General features: G+C 41.4%; 1 protein-coding gene across 2 annotated transcripts in view; it reads right to left on the reverse strand.

Moving 5' to 3' along the window:
* LOC109872746 (zinc finger and BTB domain-containing protein 16-A) overlaps window positions 1-20,724 on the reverse strand; it is a 168,725-nt gene extending 148,001 nt beyond the window's left edge. Inside the window, exons 1-2 of one of the 2 annotated variants that reach the window (XM_020464050.2) lie at window positions 20,368-20,724; window positions 11,573-12,921 (exon numbers count right to left, since the gene is read on the reverse strand). In XM_020464050.2, coding sequence (XP_020319639.1) covers window positions 11,573-12,822 — 1,250 coding nt within the window. In that variant the 5' untranslated portion in view covers window positions 12,823-12,921; window positions 20,368-20,724. The remainder of the gene's footprint in view (window positions 1-11,572; window positions 12,922-20,367) is intronic. The other variant, XM_020464049.2, reaches the window with a different exon arrangement.
* Between the last annotated feature and the right edge of the window lie 358 nt (window positions 20,725-21,082).

The following is a 21,082-nucleotide window of genomic DNA, read 5'->3' on the forward strand; positions in this document are numbered from 1 at the left end:
CTCCTTCTGACAGAGGGGTGTGCAGTACATTCCACATGATGTAACCCCATGTTAAGTCTTTAATCGATACATCTCCTAGCCTGACAGTGAGGACAGAGCACAGATCTGAGATCAGAGAGATGGCGGTGTAAATCGACCAGGGCCTTTTAGAGCCCGTCTATAATTGGGTTTCAGCCAGCTGCCTCGGCTCTGCTCTCGCGCCTGCCGGCCAAAGGCTGATCCTCAGATGCATAAACAAACAGACACCAGGCACTACATCAACAAGGCATCAAGGCTTGGCGACTATGAAAAGGAGGCAGTCAGGGAGGATAACATAATGCCTCATGGCTTGCCCCAGTCCTCAAATTTGGTCTGTTCTGGAAGAGGAGAAACTTCCTGGCATGTGTGCCCTTTTCAAAAAGCTTTTGTGTAGCTATTTGGATATTACCCCATGATGTACTACTGTACCTGTGTAAAGTGCTCTCCAGGGGATTTGCTCACTGCGTGATTTCAAATGGGGGTGATAATCCTGCTCCTTGTAATGGAGTTCTGCCAGTTTCACTTGTAATAAAAAGCTTCTACATTTAGCCAAGCTTAGGTAAATCTTTCTTTCCCCCAATAATGTAGACTATGACAACGCAAGCACAACAAACTGAGCAACAAATAGAGTTCAAGGGCACATTAAAGCCCATCTATAACATATGGTAAAATAATCCTCCATCCGGCTGTTGGTGGTGGATAGGATATCAGAGGGGTATACTACAATCCAGGATCAATGAGTTCGTAGCTAACAACCAGAAATACCATACAATTTCTTCATTAAAAATGCTAAACTTAGGTGCTTGCTGAATCAACTAGATTATTTCCTTTTGAAGCTCATCTTTAAAAAAATAAAATTAGAAAAATGATGTATACTGAACAACAATATAAGATGTGCAACAATCTCTACATTTTTACAGTTCAAATAAGGAAAATCAGTCCATTTAAATAAATTCATCATCAGGCCCAAATCTATGTATTTCACATGACCGGGAATACAGATATACAGTGGGGCAAAAAAGTATTTAGTCAGCCACCAATTGTGCAAGTTCTCCCGCTTAAAAGATGAGGCCTGTAATTTTCATCATAGGTACACTTCAACTATGACAGACAGAATGAGAAAAAAAAATCCTGAAAATCACATTGTAGGATTTTTTAATGAATTTATTTTGCAAATTATGGTGGAAAATAAGTATTTGGTCAATAACAAAAGTTTCTCTCAATACTTTGTTATATACCCCTTGTTGGCAATGACAGAGGTCAAACGTTTTCTGTAAGTCTTCACAAGGTTTTCACACACTGTTGCTGGTATTTTGGCCCATTCCTCCATGCAGATCTCCTCTAGAGCAGTGATGTTTTGGGGCTGTTGCTGGGCAACACAGACTTTTAACTCCCTCCAAATATGTTCTATGGGGTTGAGATCTGGAGACTGGCTAGGCCACTCCAGGACCTTGAAATGCTTCTTACGAAGCCACTCCTTCATTGCCCGAGCGGTGTGTTTGGGATCATTGTCATGCTGAAAGACCCAGCCACATTTCATCTTCAATGCCCTTGCTGATGGAAGGAGGTTCACACTCAAAATCTCACAATACATTGCCCCATTCATTCTTTCCTTTACATGGATCAGTCGTCCTGGTCCCTTTGCAGAAAAACAGCCCCAAAGCATGATGTTTCCACCCCCATGCTTCACAGTAGGTATGGTGTTCTTTGGATGCAACTCAGCATTCTTTGTCCTCCAAACACAACGAGTTGAGTTTTTATCAAAAAGGTATATTTTGGTTTCATCTGACCATATGACATTCTCCCAATCTTCTTCTGGATCATCCAAATGCTCTCTAGCAAACTTCAGACGGGCCTGGACATGGTACTGGCTTAAGCAGGGGGACACGTCTGGCACTGCAGGATTTGAGTCCCTGGTGGCGTAGTGTGTTACTGATGGTAGGCTTTGTTACTTTGGTCCCAGCTCTCTGCAGGTCATTCACTAGGTCCCCCCGTGTGGTTCTGGGATTTTTGCTCACCGTTCTTGTGATCATTTTGACCCCACGGGGTGAGATCTTGCGTGGAGCCCCAGATCGAGGGAGATTATCAGTGGTCTTGTATGTCTTCCATTTCCTAATAATTGCTCCCACATTCGATTTCTTCAAACCAAGCTGCTTACCTATTGCAGATTCAGTCTTCCCAGCCTGGTGTAGGTCTACAATTTTGTTTCTGGTGTCCTTTGACAGCTCTTTGGTCTTGGCCATAGTGGAGTATGGAGTGTGATTGTTTGAGGTTGTGGACAGGTGTATTTTATACTGATAAGTTCAAACAGGTGCCATTAATACAGGTAACGAGTGGAGGACAGAGGAGCCTCTTAAAGAAGAAGTTACAGGTCTGTGAGAGCCATAAATCTTGCTTGTTTGTAGGTGACCAAATACTTTTTTTCCACCATATTTTGCAAATAAATTCATTAAAAATACTAGTGATTTTCTGGATTTTTTTCCCCTCATTTTGTCTGTCATAGTTGAAGTGTACCTATGATGAAAATTACAGGCCTCTCATCTTTTTAAGTGGGAGAACTTGCACAATTAGTGGCTGACTAAATACTTTTTTGCCCCACTGTTCATCTATAAAGTTGGATAATGGCAGGAACTGGAACACGCTGTCGTACACGTCAATCCAGAGCATCCCAAAAATGTTCAATGGGTGACATGTCTGGTGAGTATGCAGGCCATGGAAGAACTGGGACATTTTCAGCTTCCAGGAATTGTGTCCAGATCCTTGCGAAATGGGGCCATGCATTATCATGCTGAAACATGAGGTGATGGCGGTGGATGAATGGCACAACAATAAGCCTCATGATCTCGTAACGGTATCTCTGTGCATTCAAATTGCCATCGACAAAATGCAAATTGTGTTTGTTGTCCATAGCTTATGCCTGCCCATACAATAACCCCACCGCCACCATGGGGCATTCTGTTCACAACATTGACATCAGCAAACCGCCCGTCACACGACACCATACAACGTCTGCCATCTGCCTGGTACGGTTGAAACCGGGATTCATCAGTGAAGAGCACACCTTTTCAGCATGCCAGGGGCCATCAAATGTGAGCAAGTCAGTTATGACGCCAAACTGCAGTCAGGTCAAGACCTTGGTGAAGACAAGCACACACATGAGCTTACCTGAGATGGTTTCTGACAGTTTGTGCAGAAATTCTTTGGTTGTGCAAAACCCCAGTTTCATCAGCTGTACGTTGGAAGCGGCTTATCGTAGAGCAATTAACATTCAGTTCTCTGGCAACAGCTCTGATGGACAGTCCTGCAGTCAGCATGCCAAATGCAAAACTTGAGACATCTGTGGCATTGAGTTGTGTGACAGCACAAGGTGCACGTGTGTAATGATCATGCTGTTTAATCAGCTTCTCGATAATCCATCCACCTGTGTGCACAAAATGTGATAGAAATAAGGTTGTGGTGTCTCTCTCTCTTATCAGTCCCCCTGATATGCACAGATAAGGTCCCCAGCATACCAAGGGACCCTGGGTATTAGAACACGCCGACTAAGCTCCGCTCTGCCCTCTCTATCCACCTCGACACAAGGGAGGAAATTGAATATCCGAATGTCATTGATGAAAAGGTTTCTCGATCTCAAAGATGGCCGACGCGAAGTGGACAATCATTGATAGGGTTTCATTCATACACTTTGAGGCTAGGATTTGAGAGAAATGGTTTAAACATTGATGGTTAGTTATGTTTACCAGCTATATTCCAAAAGGGTTCTGGAGGGTTGTAAGTGCATTAGAGGTCAGACATCCTCATGATAATGGGTGTTAAGTGAAAGTGATAAACCCAAAGCTTTGGGCCTTTGAATCAGAAGCGGTGTTGGAATATCAAACAGAGTTCTCTTCCTTAGAGTTAGCCCCCGTACAATGCATTTGTCTAATAATCCCTCAGCCTTGCCAGCTGATTATTTTCCTATTGCGGGGGTTACTAAAATATTGCTTTAATCTTGTCTCCCTGAAGCCACAAGTAAACTCACCAAGGCTTTAAGAAATAATACATCGGAGCTTGTCAAATATGTCCCGGCTTTGGAGCAGAAAAAAAACGTATTGTTGTGGTGAGATGGAGCGTTGATTTGTCCCCTGTAGCAAAACCTAGGGCAATTGAAAAACAAAAACACAGCACTTCATTTACCAATCCCTCACTCATAAATCTCTGGGAGATATCAATACATGACTTTGGAGGGCTACTTCAAGAGATACAACACCCCCACCCATTTGTGGAGCCAATCCGCATCACATCCAGTTGTTTTGAGGCTTTATGACAGAACCCAGGACACAGGCGAATGAATGGAGCAGGCTAAAAGTATACAGGAAGTGAGCACTTACTGATGAATTCATTCAAACACACACACACACACACACACACAAAGGACCTGTGCAACTTCTGGAAACAATTAGGGCCAGTTAACTTGACCTGTTTGAACCAAATGAACTCCCGACTGAAATTTTCTTCACGTTTGTAATTGGAGATGGCGGCGACCCTAGCACAGGGCTGCTGGTATATAATTTGTAATTAGTCAACCAGAACCATCGCTCTGTGAGCCATCAACAATCAAAGCATTTGACAAGTCTTTAGAAAAACATGTAGGTTTATCAACAGGGGAACTGAAATTTCTGTCAATTGATCAGATATAAAACATTTCTGGGACAAAATAATGTACAGGTTTGCTGATAATAAACAAAAAGGGAATCAAAAAATCATATTCAATCAAATCATGACTCACAATTCTGGCAATCGATTGCTGTAAATTAACATGTGATAAGATGGAGATCTGCATATACAGTTGAAGTCGGAAGTTTACATACACCTTAGCCAAATACATTTAAACTCAGTTTCACAATCCCTGACATTTAATCCTAGTAAAAATTCCCTGTCTTAAGTCAGTTAGGATCACCACTTTTACATGATTTGGAAAGGCTATATAAGGTCCCATAGTTGACAGTGCATGTCAGAGCAAAAACCAAGCCATGAGGTCGAAGGAATTGTCTGTAGAGGTCCAAGACAGGATTGTGTCGAGGCACAGATCTGGGGAAGTGGACCAAAAATGTCTGCAGCATTGAAGGTCCCCAAGAACACACGGGCTGCCATCATTCTTAAATGGAAGTAGTTTGGAACCACCAAGACTCTTCCTAGAGCTGACCCCCCAACAAAACAAAGGAGATGATCGTGGACTTCAGGAAACTGTAGAGAGAGGGAGCCCCTCTTATTATTGTAATAATAAATAAGAACTTGGTCCACAGTTTAGCAGAGATCACTTGCAGATCTTATTTATTTTCACATATCAGAGTAGCACTGGGCCTAAAAAAGCCTTGTCTAAATACAACCATTGATTTGTAGGGGCATGCCTTTCTAGACCAACACTTGATGTTTTAGTTGTTGAATGATGGACAAATCAAATGACAAGAGTGCTTTAAGCTGCATGCTTAAAAATGAAAAGTCACTCCACTGGAATGTCATTTGAGCATTACACAGAAATCACATGCTGTGAAGAAATGGGGTAAACAATCGCCGCTGAACTAGGGACCCCACAGCTCCCAATTCAACCACTGAAAACACAGGAAGTTGTACAAGATCAGGGTACAGAGTACAACTTTTCAGCAAAACAAGCATGAGTCGTCTTTAAAATGTCATCCAACTCTTTTCAGTTGCATAAAATCTTGAATCTCCAGACATGACCTAGGACCTGGAAACTCACCCGGGGTGCCCCCTCCCCTCCCACTCCTTGTCTCACTATAATCTTAAACAACTGGAAATGTGAGCTCTCAATCAATGCTGACACACGGAGTCAGTCCCAAATTCCGAACTCCTACAAGCTTCATGGGGTGTTGGGCTGTGTGAGAGTGTCAGGCCATTAGCAGAAACAGATTGAGTGAGTGTGAGTGTTTCTTATGGCCTATTTCCCAACTTTAGACAAACTAGTACAGTTCCTTTACAGTTTTGGAAGTTGCGCAAATATTTCTCAGGACGTAGACAACAGCATGCTGTGTAGTCTACAACAGGAGTGCACGGTGGGATTTAAACAGCAGTGCTTGACTGGCATGGATTTACTCACTGCACCCCCTCTTTTCAGACTTCCATCCACACCACGACTACCCCACCCTCCAGCTCTGCTGACAAGAAGCAGAGGCCAGCCGAGCGGCCCAAAGGTTAGGCTGCAGAGGGCAGGGCCTGGGTCCTGTGCACAGCCCTCATTTCCTGGCCTGGACAGTCTGCTCCACTCATAAAGCTAATAAGGCCCTCCTTGTCCCCCAGGTGGCTGGGAGCCCCGGCCTGGGACACTCCATCACTGGCCACACCGCAGGGTTCAGGGGTGTGCTGGGGTGGGTGTGAGGAGAGGGGGAGGGGGCTGCTTCCCATTAGTCGACCTCCTCCGCCAGGTGCAACTAATGGGCTCAGCCAGCGCCGCGGCAGGACGGCTCGGACAGTCACCCGGACAGGCCTGGAAGTCATCAGGGGAGAGAACCTCTGACTCGGTCACATACAATAGACTACTGCTTTTGTTTCAGAGATCGACAACACTTTAGCTGTTGAGTTTGTAGATATAGTATTGCTTTGCTAGCCTACTTTAAACAATATGAATACAGATATTCAAGTATCATGTAGTATCAGCAACAAGTGAGCAGTAGCCTGGTGGCATTGCAATACAACTGCCTTAAAATGCCTACATTATTGACTTTAGTACACAAGAAAGTAACTCCTACCCAATTCTGGGTGAAAATTGACAAACATAAGATCCAATGCTATTGCCAGCAGTATAATGGAAAAATACTTTACTTATTCCAATTAAGAAATGCATTTTATTAACTGCATGTCCAGTAAAAGGCTTATTAAAATCAGTTACTCTTCTCAGCAATGTTTCAAAAGCAGGTGATAGACCACAAGAAGCTAATTTCACATTTACTCATTCAAAAAAATGTATTCAAAATCAGGCTTAAAATTTGTTGCATCAGAATTGTGATAAGAAAAGTTAAGAAAACAATGAGTTTTAAAATCTCAAACATTAAAATTAAAATCAAGGATATTATCCAAAGAGTCACCTACAATTGAAGTCAGAAGTTTACATACACCTTAGCCAAATACATTTAAATTCAGTTTTTCACAATTCCTGGCATTTAATCCTAGTAAAAAGTCCCCGTCCTAGGTCAGTTAGGATCACCACTTTATTTAAGAATGTGAAATGTCAGAATAAAAGTAGAGAGATTTATTTCAGCTTGTATTTCTTTCATCACATTCCCAGTGGTTCAGAAGTTAACATACTCAATTAGTATTTGGTAGCATTGCCTTTAAATTGTTTAACTTGGGTCAAACATTCTGGGTAGCCTTCCACAAGCTTCCACAATAAGTTGGGTGAATTTTGGCCCATTCCTCCTGACCGAGCTGGTGTAACCGAGTCAGGCTTGTAGGCCTCCTTGCTCACACACGCCTTTTCAGTTCTGCCCACAAATTTTCTATGGGATCGAGATCAGGGCTTTGTGATGGCCACTCCAATATCTTGACTATGTTGTCCTTGAGCCATTTTGCCACAACTTTGGAAGAATGCTTGGGGTAATTGTTCATTTGGAAGACCCATTTGCGACCAAGCTTTAACTTCCCGACTGATGTCTTGAGATGTTGCTTAAATATATCCACATAATTTTCCTACCTCATGATGCCATCTATTTTGTGAAGAGCACCAGTCACTCCTGCAGGAAAGCACCACCACAACATGATGCTGCCACCCCCGTGCTTCACGGTTGGGATGGTATTCTTTGGCTTGCAAGCCTCCCCCTTTTCCCTCCAACATAACAATGGTCATTATGGCCAAACAGTTCTATTTTTGTTTCAACAGACCAGAAGACATTTCTCCAAAAAGTACGATCTTTGTCACCATGTGCCATTGCAAACCATAGTCTAGCTTTTTTTAATGCCAGTTTTGGAGCAGTGGTTTCTTCCTTGCTGAGCGGCCTTTCAGGTTATGTCGAGAAAGGACTCGTTTTACTGTGGATATCGATACTTTTGTACCCGTTTCCTCCAGCATCTTCACAAGGTCCTTTGCTGTTGTTCTGGGATTGATTTGCACTTTTCGCACCAAAGTACGTTCATCTCTAGGAGACCGAACGCGTCTCCTTCCTGAGCAGTATGACGGCAGCGTGGTCCCATGGTGTTTATACTTGCATACTATTGTTTGTACAGATGAACGTGGTACCTTCAGGCATTTAGAAATTTCTCCCAAGGATGAACCAGACTGGCAGATTTTTTTTCTGAGGTCTTGGCTGATTTCTTTTGATTTTCCCATGATGTCAAGCAAAGAGGCACTGAGTGTGAAGGTAGGCCTTGAAATACATCCACAGGTACACCTCCAATTGACTCAAATTATGTCAATTAGCTTATCAGAAGCTTCTAAAGTCAGAATTTTCCAAGCTGTTTAAAGGCACAGTCAACTTAGTGTATGTAAACTTCTGACCCACTGGAATTGTGATACAGTGAATTATAAGTGAAATAATCTGTCTGTAAACAATTGTTGGAAAAATGACTTGTGTCATGCAATGATGTCCTAACAGACTTGCCAAAACTATAGTTTGCTAACAAGAACAGTGGAGTGGTTGAAAAACAAGTTAATGACTCCAACCTAAGTATATGTAAAACTTCAGACTTCAACTGTAGTTTGTTAGCTACGGTGCCTTCAGAAAGTTCACACACCCTTTAGACTTTTCAACATTGTGTGTAGACCTGCAACACAACAAAATACCCCTAATGTCAAAGTGGAATTATGTTTTTAGATATTTTTACAAATGAAAACTGAAATGGCTTGAGTCAACAAGTATTCAAACCCTTTAGTATGGCAAGCCAAAATAAGTTCAGGACTAAAAATGTGCTTAACATGTCACATAATAAGTTGCATGGACTCACTGTGTGCAATAGCGAGCAACATGATTTTTGAATGACTACATAATCTCTGTACCCGACACATACAGATAATTGCAAGGTCCCTCAGTCGAGCAGTGAATTTCAAACACAGATTCAACCACGAAGACCAGGGAGGGCTTCAAATGCCTCACAAAGAAGGGAAACTATTGGAAGACAGGTAAAAAAAAAAAGCAGACATTGAATATCCCTTTCAGCATGCTGAAGTTATTAATTACACTTTGAATTCTGTACAAATACACCCAGACACTACAAAGATAAAGCTTTGTTCCTAACGCCATCACCGGAAAGCAAGGAAACCACAGGGATTTCTCCAAGAGGCTAATTGTGAGTTTAAAACAGTTATTGTTTAATGGCTGTGATAGGAAAAAACTGAGGGTGGATCAAAGCATTTTTGTTACTCCACAATACTAACCTAAATGACAAAGTGAGAAGAAAGAAGCTGGAGGATTAACAGGTGGTCTGCGGTTGTGGGGCTGGTTGGACGTACAGCCAAATTCTCTAAAATGACGTTGGAGGCGGCTTATGGTAGAGAAATTAACATTAAATTATCTAGCAACAGCTCGGGTGAACATTCTTGCATGCAAATTGCACAATCCCTCAAACCTTGAGACTTCTGTGGCATTGTGTTGTGCAGTTTTGTCACACATTTTAAAGTTGCCTTTTAATCTCCCCAGCACAAGATGCACCTGTGTAATGATCATGCTGTTTAATCAGCATCTTAATATGCCCCACCTGTCAGGTGGATTGATTATCTTGGCAAAGAAGAAATGCTCACAAACAGGTAAGTAAAGAAATGTGTGCACAAAATTTGAGAGCAATATGCTTTTTGCGCATATCGACATTTTCTGGGATTTTTTTTTCAGCTCATGAAACATGGTACCAACACTTTACATGATCGGTTTATATTTTTGTTCAGTGCATGAGCAAAAAACCAAACATATTCTAGATTTTAAAAAAGACAATCACAACTTTTGATAGGTAGATTCCAGAATTATTTAAGGTTGAAAAATGTAGGCCTATATTATATGTACGTGTCTTCAGAAAGTATTCAGACCCCTTGACTTTTTCCACTGTTACGTTACAGCCTTATGCTAAAATGAATTAAATTGTCCCCTCAATCTACACACAATAACCCAAACTCCTAAAGCAAAAACAGATGTTTAGAATTGTTTGCTAATTTTATTAATATCACGTTTACATAAGTATTCAGACCCTTTACTCAGTACTTTGTTGAAGCACCTTTGGCAGCGATTACAGCCTCAACTCGTCTTGGATAGAACGCTACAAGCTTGGTACACCTGTATTTGGAGAGTTCCTCCCATTCCTCTTTGCAGATCCTCTCAAGCTCTGTCAGGCTGGTTGGGGAGCGTTGTTGCAAAGCTATTTTCAGGTCTCTCCAAAGATGTTAGATCAGTTCCAAGTCTGGCTCTGGTTGGGCCACTCAAGGACATTCAGAGACTTGTCCCGAAGCCACTCCTGGTTTGTCTTGGCTGTGTGCTTAGTGTCGTTGTCCTGTTGGAAGGTGAATCTTCACCCTCAGTCTAAGGTCCTGAGCGCTCTGGAACAAGTTTTCATCAAGGAACTCTTGACTCTGCTCCATTTGCATTGATCCTTACTAGTCTACCTAGTCTCTGCCGCTGAAACACATCCCCACAGCATGATGCTACCACCACCATGCTTCACCGTAGGGATGGTGCCATGTTTCCTCCAGACGTGATGCTTGGCATTCAGGCCAAAGAGTTCAATCTTGGTTTTATCAGACCAGAATCTTTCCCTTTAGGTGTCTTTTGTCTTTTGTCTTCTGTTTGGCCACTCTACCATAAAAAGCCTGATTGGTAGAGTGCTGCAGAGATGCTTGTCCATCTGGAAGGTTCTCCCATCTCCACAGAGGAACTCCAGAGCGCTGTTAGAGTAACCATTGGGTTCTTGGTCACCTCTCTGACCAAGGCCCTTCTCCCCCAATTGCTCAGTTTGGCCACGTGGCCAGCTCTAAGAAATGGAGGCCACTATGTTCTTGCGGACCTTCAATGCTGCAGACATTTTTTGGCACCCTTCCCCAGATCTGTGCCTCGACACAATCTCGGAGCTCTACGGACAATTCCTTCGACCTCATGGCTTGGTTTTTGCTCTGACATGCACTGTCAACTGTGAAACCTTATATCAGACAGGTGTATGCCTTTCCAAATCACGTCCAATCAATTGAATTGACCTCAATTTCGAGTCTGAAAGCAAAGGATGTGAATACTTATGTAAATAAGGTATCTTGTTTTTATTTGTAATACATTTGCAAAAATGTCTAAAACCTGTTTTTGCTTTGTCATTATGCGGTATTGTGTATAGATTGCTGAGAGAAAAAATTATATTTAATCACTTTTAGAATAAGGCTGTAACATACCAAAATGTGGAAAAAGTCAAGGGGTCTGAATACCTTCCGAAGGCACTGTATATCAGCACCCTTAAATTAAGTTATTGTACAGCGATGACTTAAAATAGCATTTTAACGTTGATTTAAAGATAGATAGATTTGGGCAAAAATTAATAGGTTTACACATGTTAAATGGAACCAACCCAGTGACATGAAGTTAAACAAAGTTGAGCTTACCTATGTTGCTCCACAGCTTCGTTGTCTGGTAGCTCTGCGCCACACACGTTGCAGCGTTCATGCTGGTTCCTACCGTCTGGCTTCATACCGGCAGCCAGCTCCCCCAACTTGTTGAAGAACTCCCTCTGGATGAAGCTCTGGGGCAGAAGTCCCCCATAGGCACTGAAGTCCATGGACATGGCCAGGGCAGGAGACAGATGGAGAGAAGAGGCCATGGAGGCCGGCATGGATAGCATGGTCTCATTTTTATGATTGGTAGGCAGCGAGTACAAGGAGGCCAGGTGTTTCTCAGTCATGCCGGTCATACCCGCCATGGCTTCCAGACCCATTTGGCCGCCATCTGCTTGGGAGTCGCCCATGCCATCCTCCCGGACGTAGTGCAGCTCGCGGGCGCTCGTGATCACACTGCTCCTGGTTGGAGTCCCGGGGCCATCGCGGTTCTTGTCCAACTCGCCGCTCCTTTTGCCATTGCTGGAGGCACTGGACTCCATGGTTCTGGGGCTCCCATGGCCTCCGCCTTCATCCACTTGCATCATCTCAGTCTTGATCTCGGTCATCAATTGGTGGTGGGAGTTTCCTTGAGTCAGGTGCTCGCCCCCAAAGCCCTGCTGCAGGAGGGACTGGCCTATGCTCATCAGGCTGTCCACGGCAGCTTTGGTTGGGCTCATGGTGGAAAGCCCGAAGGATGTGGAGACAGAGGGGCTCTGGTCCACCATACTGGCCAGGGCTGAGGCTTGCTGGACGGCTGAATGGTAGCTCCCCTCCATGGAATGCTTCTTGGCGTTCTTCCCTCCTTGCCTGCAATTGCGCTCATCGTCTTCCTCCGTGCCTTCCTCGTTCATGTTGACCTCCGTGTCGTTGTCGTCTGAGGACTGGATTGTCTCCAGGATCTTGAGGCATTGCTCCTCCAGGTACTCAATTTCTAGGATCTCTGCTGCGTACAGTAGGTCATCCAGGTCTTCCACTTTGGCCTGGAGTGTGGCAGTGTAGGCATACTCCAGTATCTGCTGGAAGGTCTTTGGTGAAAGAAAGTCCAGGGTGTAATGCTGGCTGTTGCGGTGAAACAGGATCTCAAACATCTTGCTGGTGCAAGCCAGCACGGTCCGATGAGCATGGAACTCCTGGCTGTCCACCATGATGACCACATCGCAGAGGGTTCCTGCCAGACGCATCTGGTTAGCCTTCTTCAGCAGGGCCGTGGGGTGGTTAGGGTTCTGGAGCTGGATCATACCCATTTTAGTCAAATCCATAACGTCGCTGAGATCCGCCAGGCCAACTCATGAGGCTTGCTTTCACTCCTCAGCAGTTTGTTCACTTACCGGTATCTTTGTAAACAAGATAAGGCCAATCTGGAGAGAATGGATAGAGAAAAAGAAAATAGAATTTAAAAAAAGAATATTTTAGGAAAATACAGCAGTTTAAAAATATATCTAAATAATTGTTGACTTCTTAACTAGATACCATATTTTTTCTAAGTCCAATAAACTTCTAATAATTGTTGAATAAGAACAGACCAATATATAAACCTACACTTTAGATTTAAAAAAATCCAAACATAGTTCTGCCGTGTTTAGTTAAAATAATAAAATGCTGTTGTGTTAATTAATGCAGTTTAATATAAAAGCAATTTCAAACTGTAATTGTTACAGTTGAAATCAGAAGTTTACATATATCTTAGCCAAATACATTTAAACTCAGTTTTTCACAATTCCTGACATTTAATCCGAGCAAAAATTCCCTGTTTTAGGTCAGTTAGGATCACCACCTTATTTTAATGTGAAATGTCAGAATAATAGTAGAGAAAATGATTTATTTCAGCTTTTATTTATTTCATCACATTCCCAGTGGGTCAGAAGTTTACATGCTACCAAATACTAATTGAGTGTATTGCCTTTAAATTGTTTAACGTGTGTCAAACGTTTCTGATACCCTTCGACAAGCTTCCCACAATAAGTTGGGTGAATTTTGGCCCATTCCTCCTGACAGAGCTGGTGTAACTGAGTCAGGTTTGTAGGCCTCCTTGCTCGCACACGCTTTTTCAGTTCTGCCCACACATGTTCTATAGGATTGAGGTCAGGGCTTTATGATGGCTACTCCAATACCTTGACGTTGGAAGTATGCTTGGGGTCATTGTCCATTTGGAAGACCCATTTGCGACCAAGCTTTAACTTCCTGACTGATGTCTTGAGATGTTGCTTCAATATATTCCACATTTTCCTACCTCATGATGTGAGGTGCACCAGTCCCTCCTGCAGCAAAGCCCCCCCACAACATGATGCTGTCACCACCGTGCTTCACGGTTGGGATGGTGTTCTTCGGCTTGCAAGCCTCCCCCTTTTTCCTCAAAACATATGGTGGTCATTATGGCCAAACAGTTCTATTTTTGTTTCATCAGAGCAGGGGACATTTCTCCAAAATGAACAATCTTTGTCCCCATGTGCAGTTGCAAACCGTAGTCTTGCTTTTTTTAATGGCAGTTTTGGAGCAGTGGTTTCTTCCTTACTGAGCAGCCTTTCAGGTTATGTCGATATAGGACTCGTTTTACTGTGGAATAGATATTCTTGTACGTGTTTCCTCCAGCATCTTCACAACATCCTTTGCTGTTGTTCTGGGATTGATTTGCACTTTTTGCACCAAAGTACGTTCATCTCTAGGAGACCGAATGAGTCTCCTTCCTGAGTGGTATGACGGCTGCGTGGTCCCATGGTGTTTATACTTGCATACTATTGTTTGTACAGATGAACGTGGTACCTTCAGGCATTTGGAAATTTCTGCCAAGGATGAATCAGACTGGCGGAGGTCTACAATTTTTTTTTCTGAGGTCTTGGCTGATTTCTTTTGATTTTCCCATGATGTCAAGCAAAGAGGCACTGCGTTTGAAGGTAGACCTTGAAATACATCCACAGGTACACCTCCAATTGACTCAACTGAGGTCAATTAGCCTATCAGAAGCTTCTAAAACCATGACATCATTTTCTGGAATTTTCTAAGCTGTTTAAAGGCACAGTCAACTTAGTGTATTTAAACGTCTGACCTACTGGAATTGTGATACAGTGAAATAATCGGTCTGTAAACAATTGTTGGAAAAATGTATTTTGTCATGCACAAAGTAGATGTCCTAACCAACTTGCCAAAATTATAGTTTGTTAACAAGAAATTTGTTTAGTGGTCGAAAAACGCGTTAATGACTCCAACTTTAGTGTATTTGATAAAGACCAGTAATTTATCCTTATTTTCTGGGCATTGTAAATTCAATTGTTCTCATTCAAATAGGCTATACAATAACATGGGACACTTCATAAAAAAGGGGGGGGAAATTATATGAACATGACATTGAGCTGTTCTTTTCATAAGAAATACAACTATGGACACAACCCTGCTAGGATTGTAAAAATGTCATGCAAAAACATTATACTTTAAATGGGTGAACATAGAGCAAATTATCAATTGATAAATAACAGAAGTCAAAAGCCAAGCAGACCTAATAACCCACAGATATATATTTTTAATCATATATTTTGCCCCTCAATTTATAGTTATCTGACAGGTGGAAGCACATGAACAGCGAAAAATAAGGACCCATGAGAACCTTGCAACACCCTAGTCTTTGTTAGAACGCATTGGTGCTTGGTTCACAAAGACCATCAACACCCATTCTGAAATTAAATGGCATCTTATTCAGTATTCTCATCACAGAGAGGAGCAGTGAGCCGAGGAGGGAGCGAGCAGCGAGCGGCTGCCAGGAATAGTTGGAACAGAGGATGTCGCAAAAGCACAAACACCATGCAGCACCAACAAGATGATATCAAATCAAATGTTATTGGTCACATACACATGGTTAGCAGATGGTAATGCAAGTGTAGCGAAATGCTTGTATTGTATGCATTACATGTCCATATGCCAAAAGTGCAGGTTTATACATGGACAGAATAGTTTCCATATACTGCATTTACTTGGTTCGGAAGAGTGACATCAGATGCATACTACAGGCGGGAAGTAGGCTAGGCTGTGAGATCAATGACTTGAACACACGTTGGCTCTGTACAGTGCCTTCAGAAATTATTCACATCCCTTGACTGTTACAAAGTGGGATTAAAATGGATTAGCCTTTTTTTTGTCAACAATCTACACAAAATACTCTCATGTCAAAGTAGAAGACAAATTCGAACATTTGTAAAAAATAAAAAGTATGGAAAATAAAACAAACATATGTTGATTAGATAAGTATTCAACCCCGGGAACAATAAGTGTTAGAATCATCTTTGGCAGTGATTACAGCTGTGAGTATTTCTGGATAAGAGTAAGAGCTTTGCACACCTGTATTGTGCAAGATTTGCCTATTCTTTTTTTTTATTCTTCAAGCTCTGTCGAATTGGTTGATGATCATTGCTAGACAACCCTTTTATGGTCTTGCCTTAGCAGATTTAAGTCAGAACTAACTTGGCCACTCAGGATCATTCACTAGCTATGTTTCCATTAACTCGTCCAGTGATTGTTTGTTTGTCGACATTTACAAAGTTTGATTAAAACAAATTGCCTGCAGGGGTGCATTTCCATTTAAAATATCATGTTGATGAAAACAGCTGGATGTAATGATGTCACTAACCTAAAAAAGAGTTTTTTTGAATACAATATAGAGTGTTAAATCAAAATAGTTGAAGTGTTTCCATGGCCCATTTAGGCAAATTGCACATTAATAAATTGGCCTGTATTCCCTCACACCTATCGGGTTTCATCGGGTTCAGCCAGCATAGATAGAATGCAATAATTTACTATTATTTGCCATGTCCTAATAATTGTCATGTGCCAACGTATCGTTACGGACCGTGCCATGGTGAAACTTGTACTCATGTTGATCTGAAATAATTGGATGGGGAAACTTGCCAGCCAACCAGAAAGCAGGGCGAAGCAATTCAGGCATTTTTGAAAGTCAGGACAATCTTTGTTTTGCAAAGAAAATACTTTATATAGTTTAAAAAATATATATAATTTTTCAAGACGTACGCATTTAGAATGAAATGTGGAATGGAGCTTTATAGTTACGTGGTGAAATCACGTGCCCTAGATACCTTCAAATGATTACGCAATCATAATTTATTATAAAAACACAGTTCCCTAATTCATCGCAATAAATGAAGTTTGACAGAAGGAAAATCCACCTGTTGAATGGATAAACATTTTGTTGATCTTTAGAAAAAATTTCTTTATGTCTCCTATATCTGCTGTTTCCATGACATATGTCACTTTTGTTGTTGTTGCAACATTGCTTTGTCAAATAAACAGAAACCTGCCTACTGGGTTAATGGAAACCTTGGTCTTCTTGGTAATCCACTCATGTAGATTTGGCCTTGTGTTTTAGATTATTGTCCTGCTGAAAGATTAATTGATTTCCCAGTGTCTGGTGGAAAGAAGACAACCAGATTTTCTGTGTGCTTAGCTCCAGTCTGTTTCTTTTTTATCCTGAAAAACTCTGCAGTCCTTAATGATTACAAGCATACCCATAACATGATGGGTAGCACTTTGTGACATTGGTTGATGTAAAAAGGGCTTTATAAATACATTTGATTTATGCAGCCATCACAATGCTTGAACATATGGAGAGTAGTACTCAGTAATGTGTTGTATTTTCCCAAAACATAACATTTTGTATTCAGGACAACAACAAAAAAGTGTCCTGAATGTTTCCCAGATGTTTTACATTAGTGCCTTGTTGCAAACAGGATGCATGTTTTGGAATTGTTGTATTCTGTTCAGGCTTCCTTCTTTTCACTGTCAATTAGGTTAGTATTGTGTTGATCCATCCTTAGTGCTCTCCTATCATAGCCATTGAACTATGAAACTGTTTTAAAGTCACCATTGGCTTCATGGTGAAATCCATGTGCGGTTTCCTTTCTCTCCGGCAACTGAGTTAGGAAGGACACCTGTATCTTTGTAGTAACTGCGTGTATTGATACACCATCCAAAGTGTAATTAATAACTCCACCATGCTCAAAGGGATATTCGATGTCTGTTTTGTTTTTTTACCCATCTACCAATAGGTGCCTTCTTTGTGAGGCATTGGAAATCCTCCCTGTTCTCTGTGGTTGAATCTGTGTTTGAAATTCACTGCGCGGCTGTGGGTCCTTACAGATAATTGTATGCCTGGGCTACAGAGATGAGGTTGTCATTCAAAAATCCTGCTAAACACTATTATTGCAACTTATTATGTGACTTGTTAAGCACATTTTTACTACTGAACTTACTTAGGCTTGCCATAACAAAAGGGTTGAATACTTATGGACTCAAGACATTTCAGCTTCTCATTTTTTATTAATTTGTAATAATTTGAAAAACATACTTTCACTTTGACATGATGCGTGTTGGCCAATTTAATCTATTTTAAAGTCAGGCTGTACCAGAAACAAAACGTGGAAAAGGCACTGTATGTATCATTGCCCACTCACTTAAGGCAACACCTCAAGAATAATAACCTTTAAGTTAATAATACTAAATGATCATAATATATTCCTGACTGTTGATATTTCTATTATCATTATTGATGTAAATGTTATTTTAGTAACCTTTAACAATTAATATGATAATGTATCATTATTTTAGGCAAATCCTTTTATAATTGAACTAATTAAAAATATTCCATTATAAATCAGTGAACATAAAAATGTAGGCTACATATATTTAAATGTTTCCTGAAATGAGATTGATAAAGAGCAGATAATATATTAATTCATGCCTTAATTTTGCATCCACATTTCCTAAACAGTTATACTAGATTAGCAATACCTAGGCTCATCAGAGTGGCTCTCAAAAAAAGTCCGTTTGCAGTCATCCGATATATTGTTGAGCAGTTAATCAAGGCTGTATACATCTGGTATTGATGAGACTGTATATTAGTAGTGGCTGTCCAACAAATGTGGTGGCGTAAAAAAAAGGTTTTCTTTAAGACACAAATGCCAATTTAGCTCTAATTTATGACCTACTAAATAGGTCAATGTCTGTAGTGTTGCATAATAAGGTTAGGCTGCATTTAGACAGGCAGCCCAATTCTGATATTTTTTTCACTAATTGGCCTTTTGACCAGTCAGATTTTTTGGGACAAATTCAGGTAGGTCCTTACCTGTTTCGTTCCCTTTGTTCTGTTTGCTTCTTAAACGGTAAAACGGTTTCCGTTGCAGGACGTAATGAATATACCCCTGATGTGATTGGTCAAAATACCAATTAGTGGAAAAAGATCAGAATTGCGCTGCCTGTGTAAACGCAGCCTAAGTGTCCCAGGTTTACCATATGAAACAATCGAAAGTTGTCTAATGAGGATCAGTAATGTAAAGGCCAGAAAACTTATTCATTAAACCGACTCTGTTGCAAAACGTTTCTTAAACGGAAGCAAACAGAACAAAACGGAGGGGGGCCTACCTGAATTTGTCCAACTCGTTTTAGTTGGAAATCGTTCCGTTTTGCAACTGTTTGGACTAATGATTACACCCCAGGTTTGAGACAGTGCGTTAATGTCACCAAATAATTTAACGCAATCGTGTGATACGTGCAGAAGACACCATTCGAAGGATTAATTATTAGTTTCAGTCAAAATGCTGTATTGAGCGCATATCAACGCCAACATAATGCAATCAGATCGAGAATCCTCTAAAAACCAACTGTAGCCAGTCAGCTGTCTGTCCAAGGCGCGCATCTCTTTAATGCAGTCTATACTCAAGAGTCCTGATGTTTAAAGCCGAAACGATAAAAACCTATGCCCGTGGAAATTGTGTCCAGACACATTTTTCTCAATAACAAACAGTACTCACACTTATCTCAGCAGAGTCTACTAAAGTAACGTTACATATGGGCGAATGAGACACAAATACATGATCTCAGCGGGGACTGGTTGCAACAATGATTAAATTCACTAGCTTGCTATTCTGATTAACACACAGGTGGAATCGTCTGTCGTGATATCATTGAAGTGCTATCGTTGCAGTTGATAGCATTTTAATTGGACATGTCATGCTCGAGCATGGAAGAGCGATATAACCCATATCGATAGCAATTCATCTCGCCATTCCATCTATAAAAACAATTATACTAAATTATTTGCATCAAGCGGAGGCAACGTGATTGCGAATCCAGGAATTAGCAGCAGTCTATCAATTTACTATGCGGGTCCCTACTCTACAATGTAGCCTACATCAGCTAAAATAGATGGGCAATAGTCTGAACTGTGTCCCTGTGTTCGTGATGATTTGTGATCACTCCTGCACGAGCACCTCAAGTGCGTCATTATTCGTTTTTTAAACTTCCAGGAAAATAACAGCGGCGTGAGGTATCAGCGTATACTGTATTCTCATTTCAACAGGAAAACACCATTCTCAGAATAAACCACATGGAAGAACGTCACACTGTCTGATTTGCAATGTAGCCTAAACCCAGACCTCACGTTCTCGTGCTGCGATCTCCCGAATACGTTGACAGACGGTTACGTCAACCTAACATCTTTACATGCCCAATGTTGTGTTTATGTTAACTTCAACACCTTTCATGCGCTCAGACTTGTGGCTTCACACTTTCAATTTAAAACACTTCAGCGCACACAGAAATTGATATTTGAACTTTGCTTGCCACACTGTTGCGCCGCAACTCCCTATGGGCTACTGTAACTTAATGTGGGTTTAAGATGATGATAACAAACATACTATTAAATCATTCATAGTGCGAGAGTACACAGGCAAACAACAACTGTAAGCATGCAGAAAAGCGGGTCTGTCACTGTAACACGAAAGCTGCGCACCCATATCAGTACTCACCTAAGTTGCAAGTTTTGATTCCGAATGTGTGGTTATTGGGCTACAGCATAGCAATGCAGTTCACAGTACCCGCTCTCACACGCACTAACTCCTCTCTTCTTTCGTGTTAGCAAATCAACACAACGGTGACGTCAACGCACCGTGTCACTCTTCTTTCCCTTGAATCCATGCAAACACTGCGAAAGTGAGACACCTAGGGGGCTGCCGAATGTTTAAAGAGATTATCTGATACTTTTGTATACTTTTTAGCCAGAAGTTCTGAAAGTAACACTCACAATCCAAAAGTGGTCCCCGAAAATTGCATGTTCATGTGCACGTGCACCTCTGCCATTTGCACAGGTGTCCCAAAGCTGAGGGAGGGAAAATTATTACGGGTGAAGGGGCTAATTAGACCATCAGATAGCCACTTCTACCTAGCCAGCAAGCCTGCAGGCTTCAGAACATCCAGACACACACTGCAATATGTTTGGAGGTCGCACAATTTAATACAAACAATGGATCGGTGTGCCTAATTATATATCATCTGCTTTTTTTTTACGCATGATTTCGAGACTTGACACATATAACAGATGAAATATCTCCCAAATTAAATGTTTAACTGTTACTGAGGTTTATATATTGTAAAACTACAGGGGGGATTTGCTCATTATAATATCATGTTTGTTTTATTATTTAAAAGTGGAACATGAACTGCATAATTCAAGACAGGAGCGTG

This window comes from Oncorhynchus kisutch, linkage group LG28 (assembly GCF_002021735.2).
Source record: "Oncorhynchus kisutch isolate 150728-3 linkage group LG28, Okis_V2, whole genome shotgun sequence".
Lineage (NCBI taxonomy): Eukaryota > Metazoa > Chordata > Actinopteri > Salmoniformes > Salmonidae > Oncorhynchus > Oncorhynchus kisutch.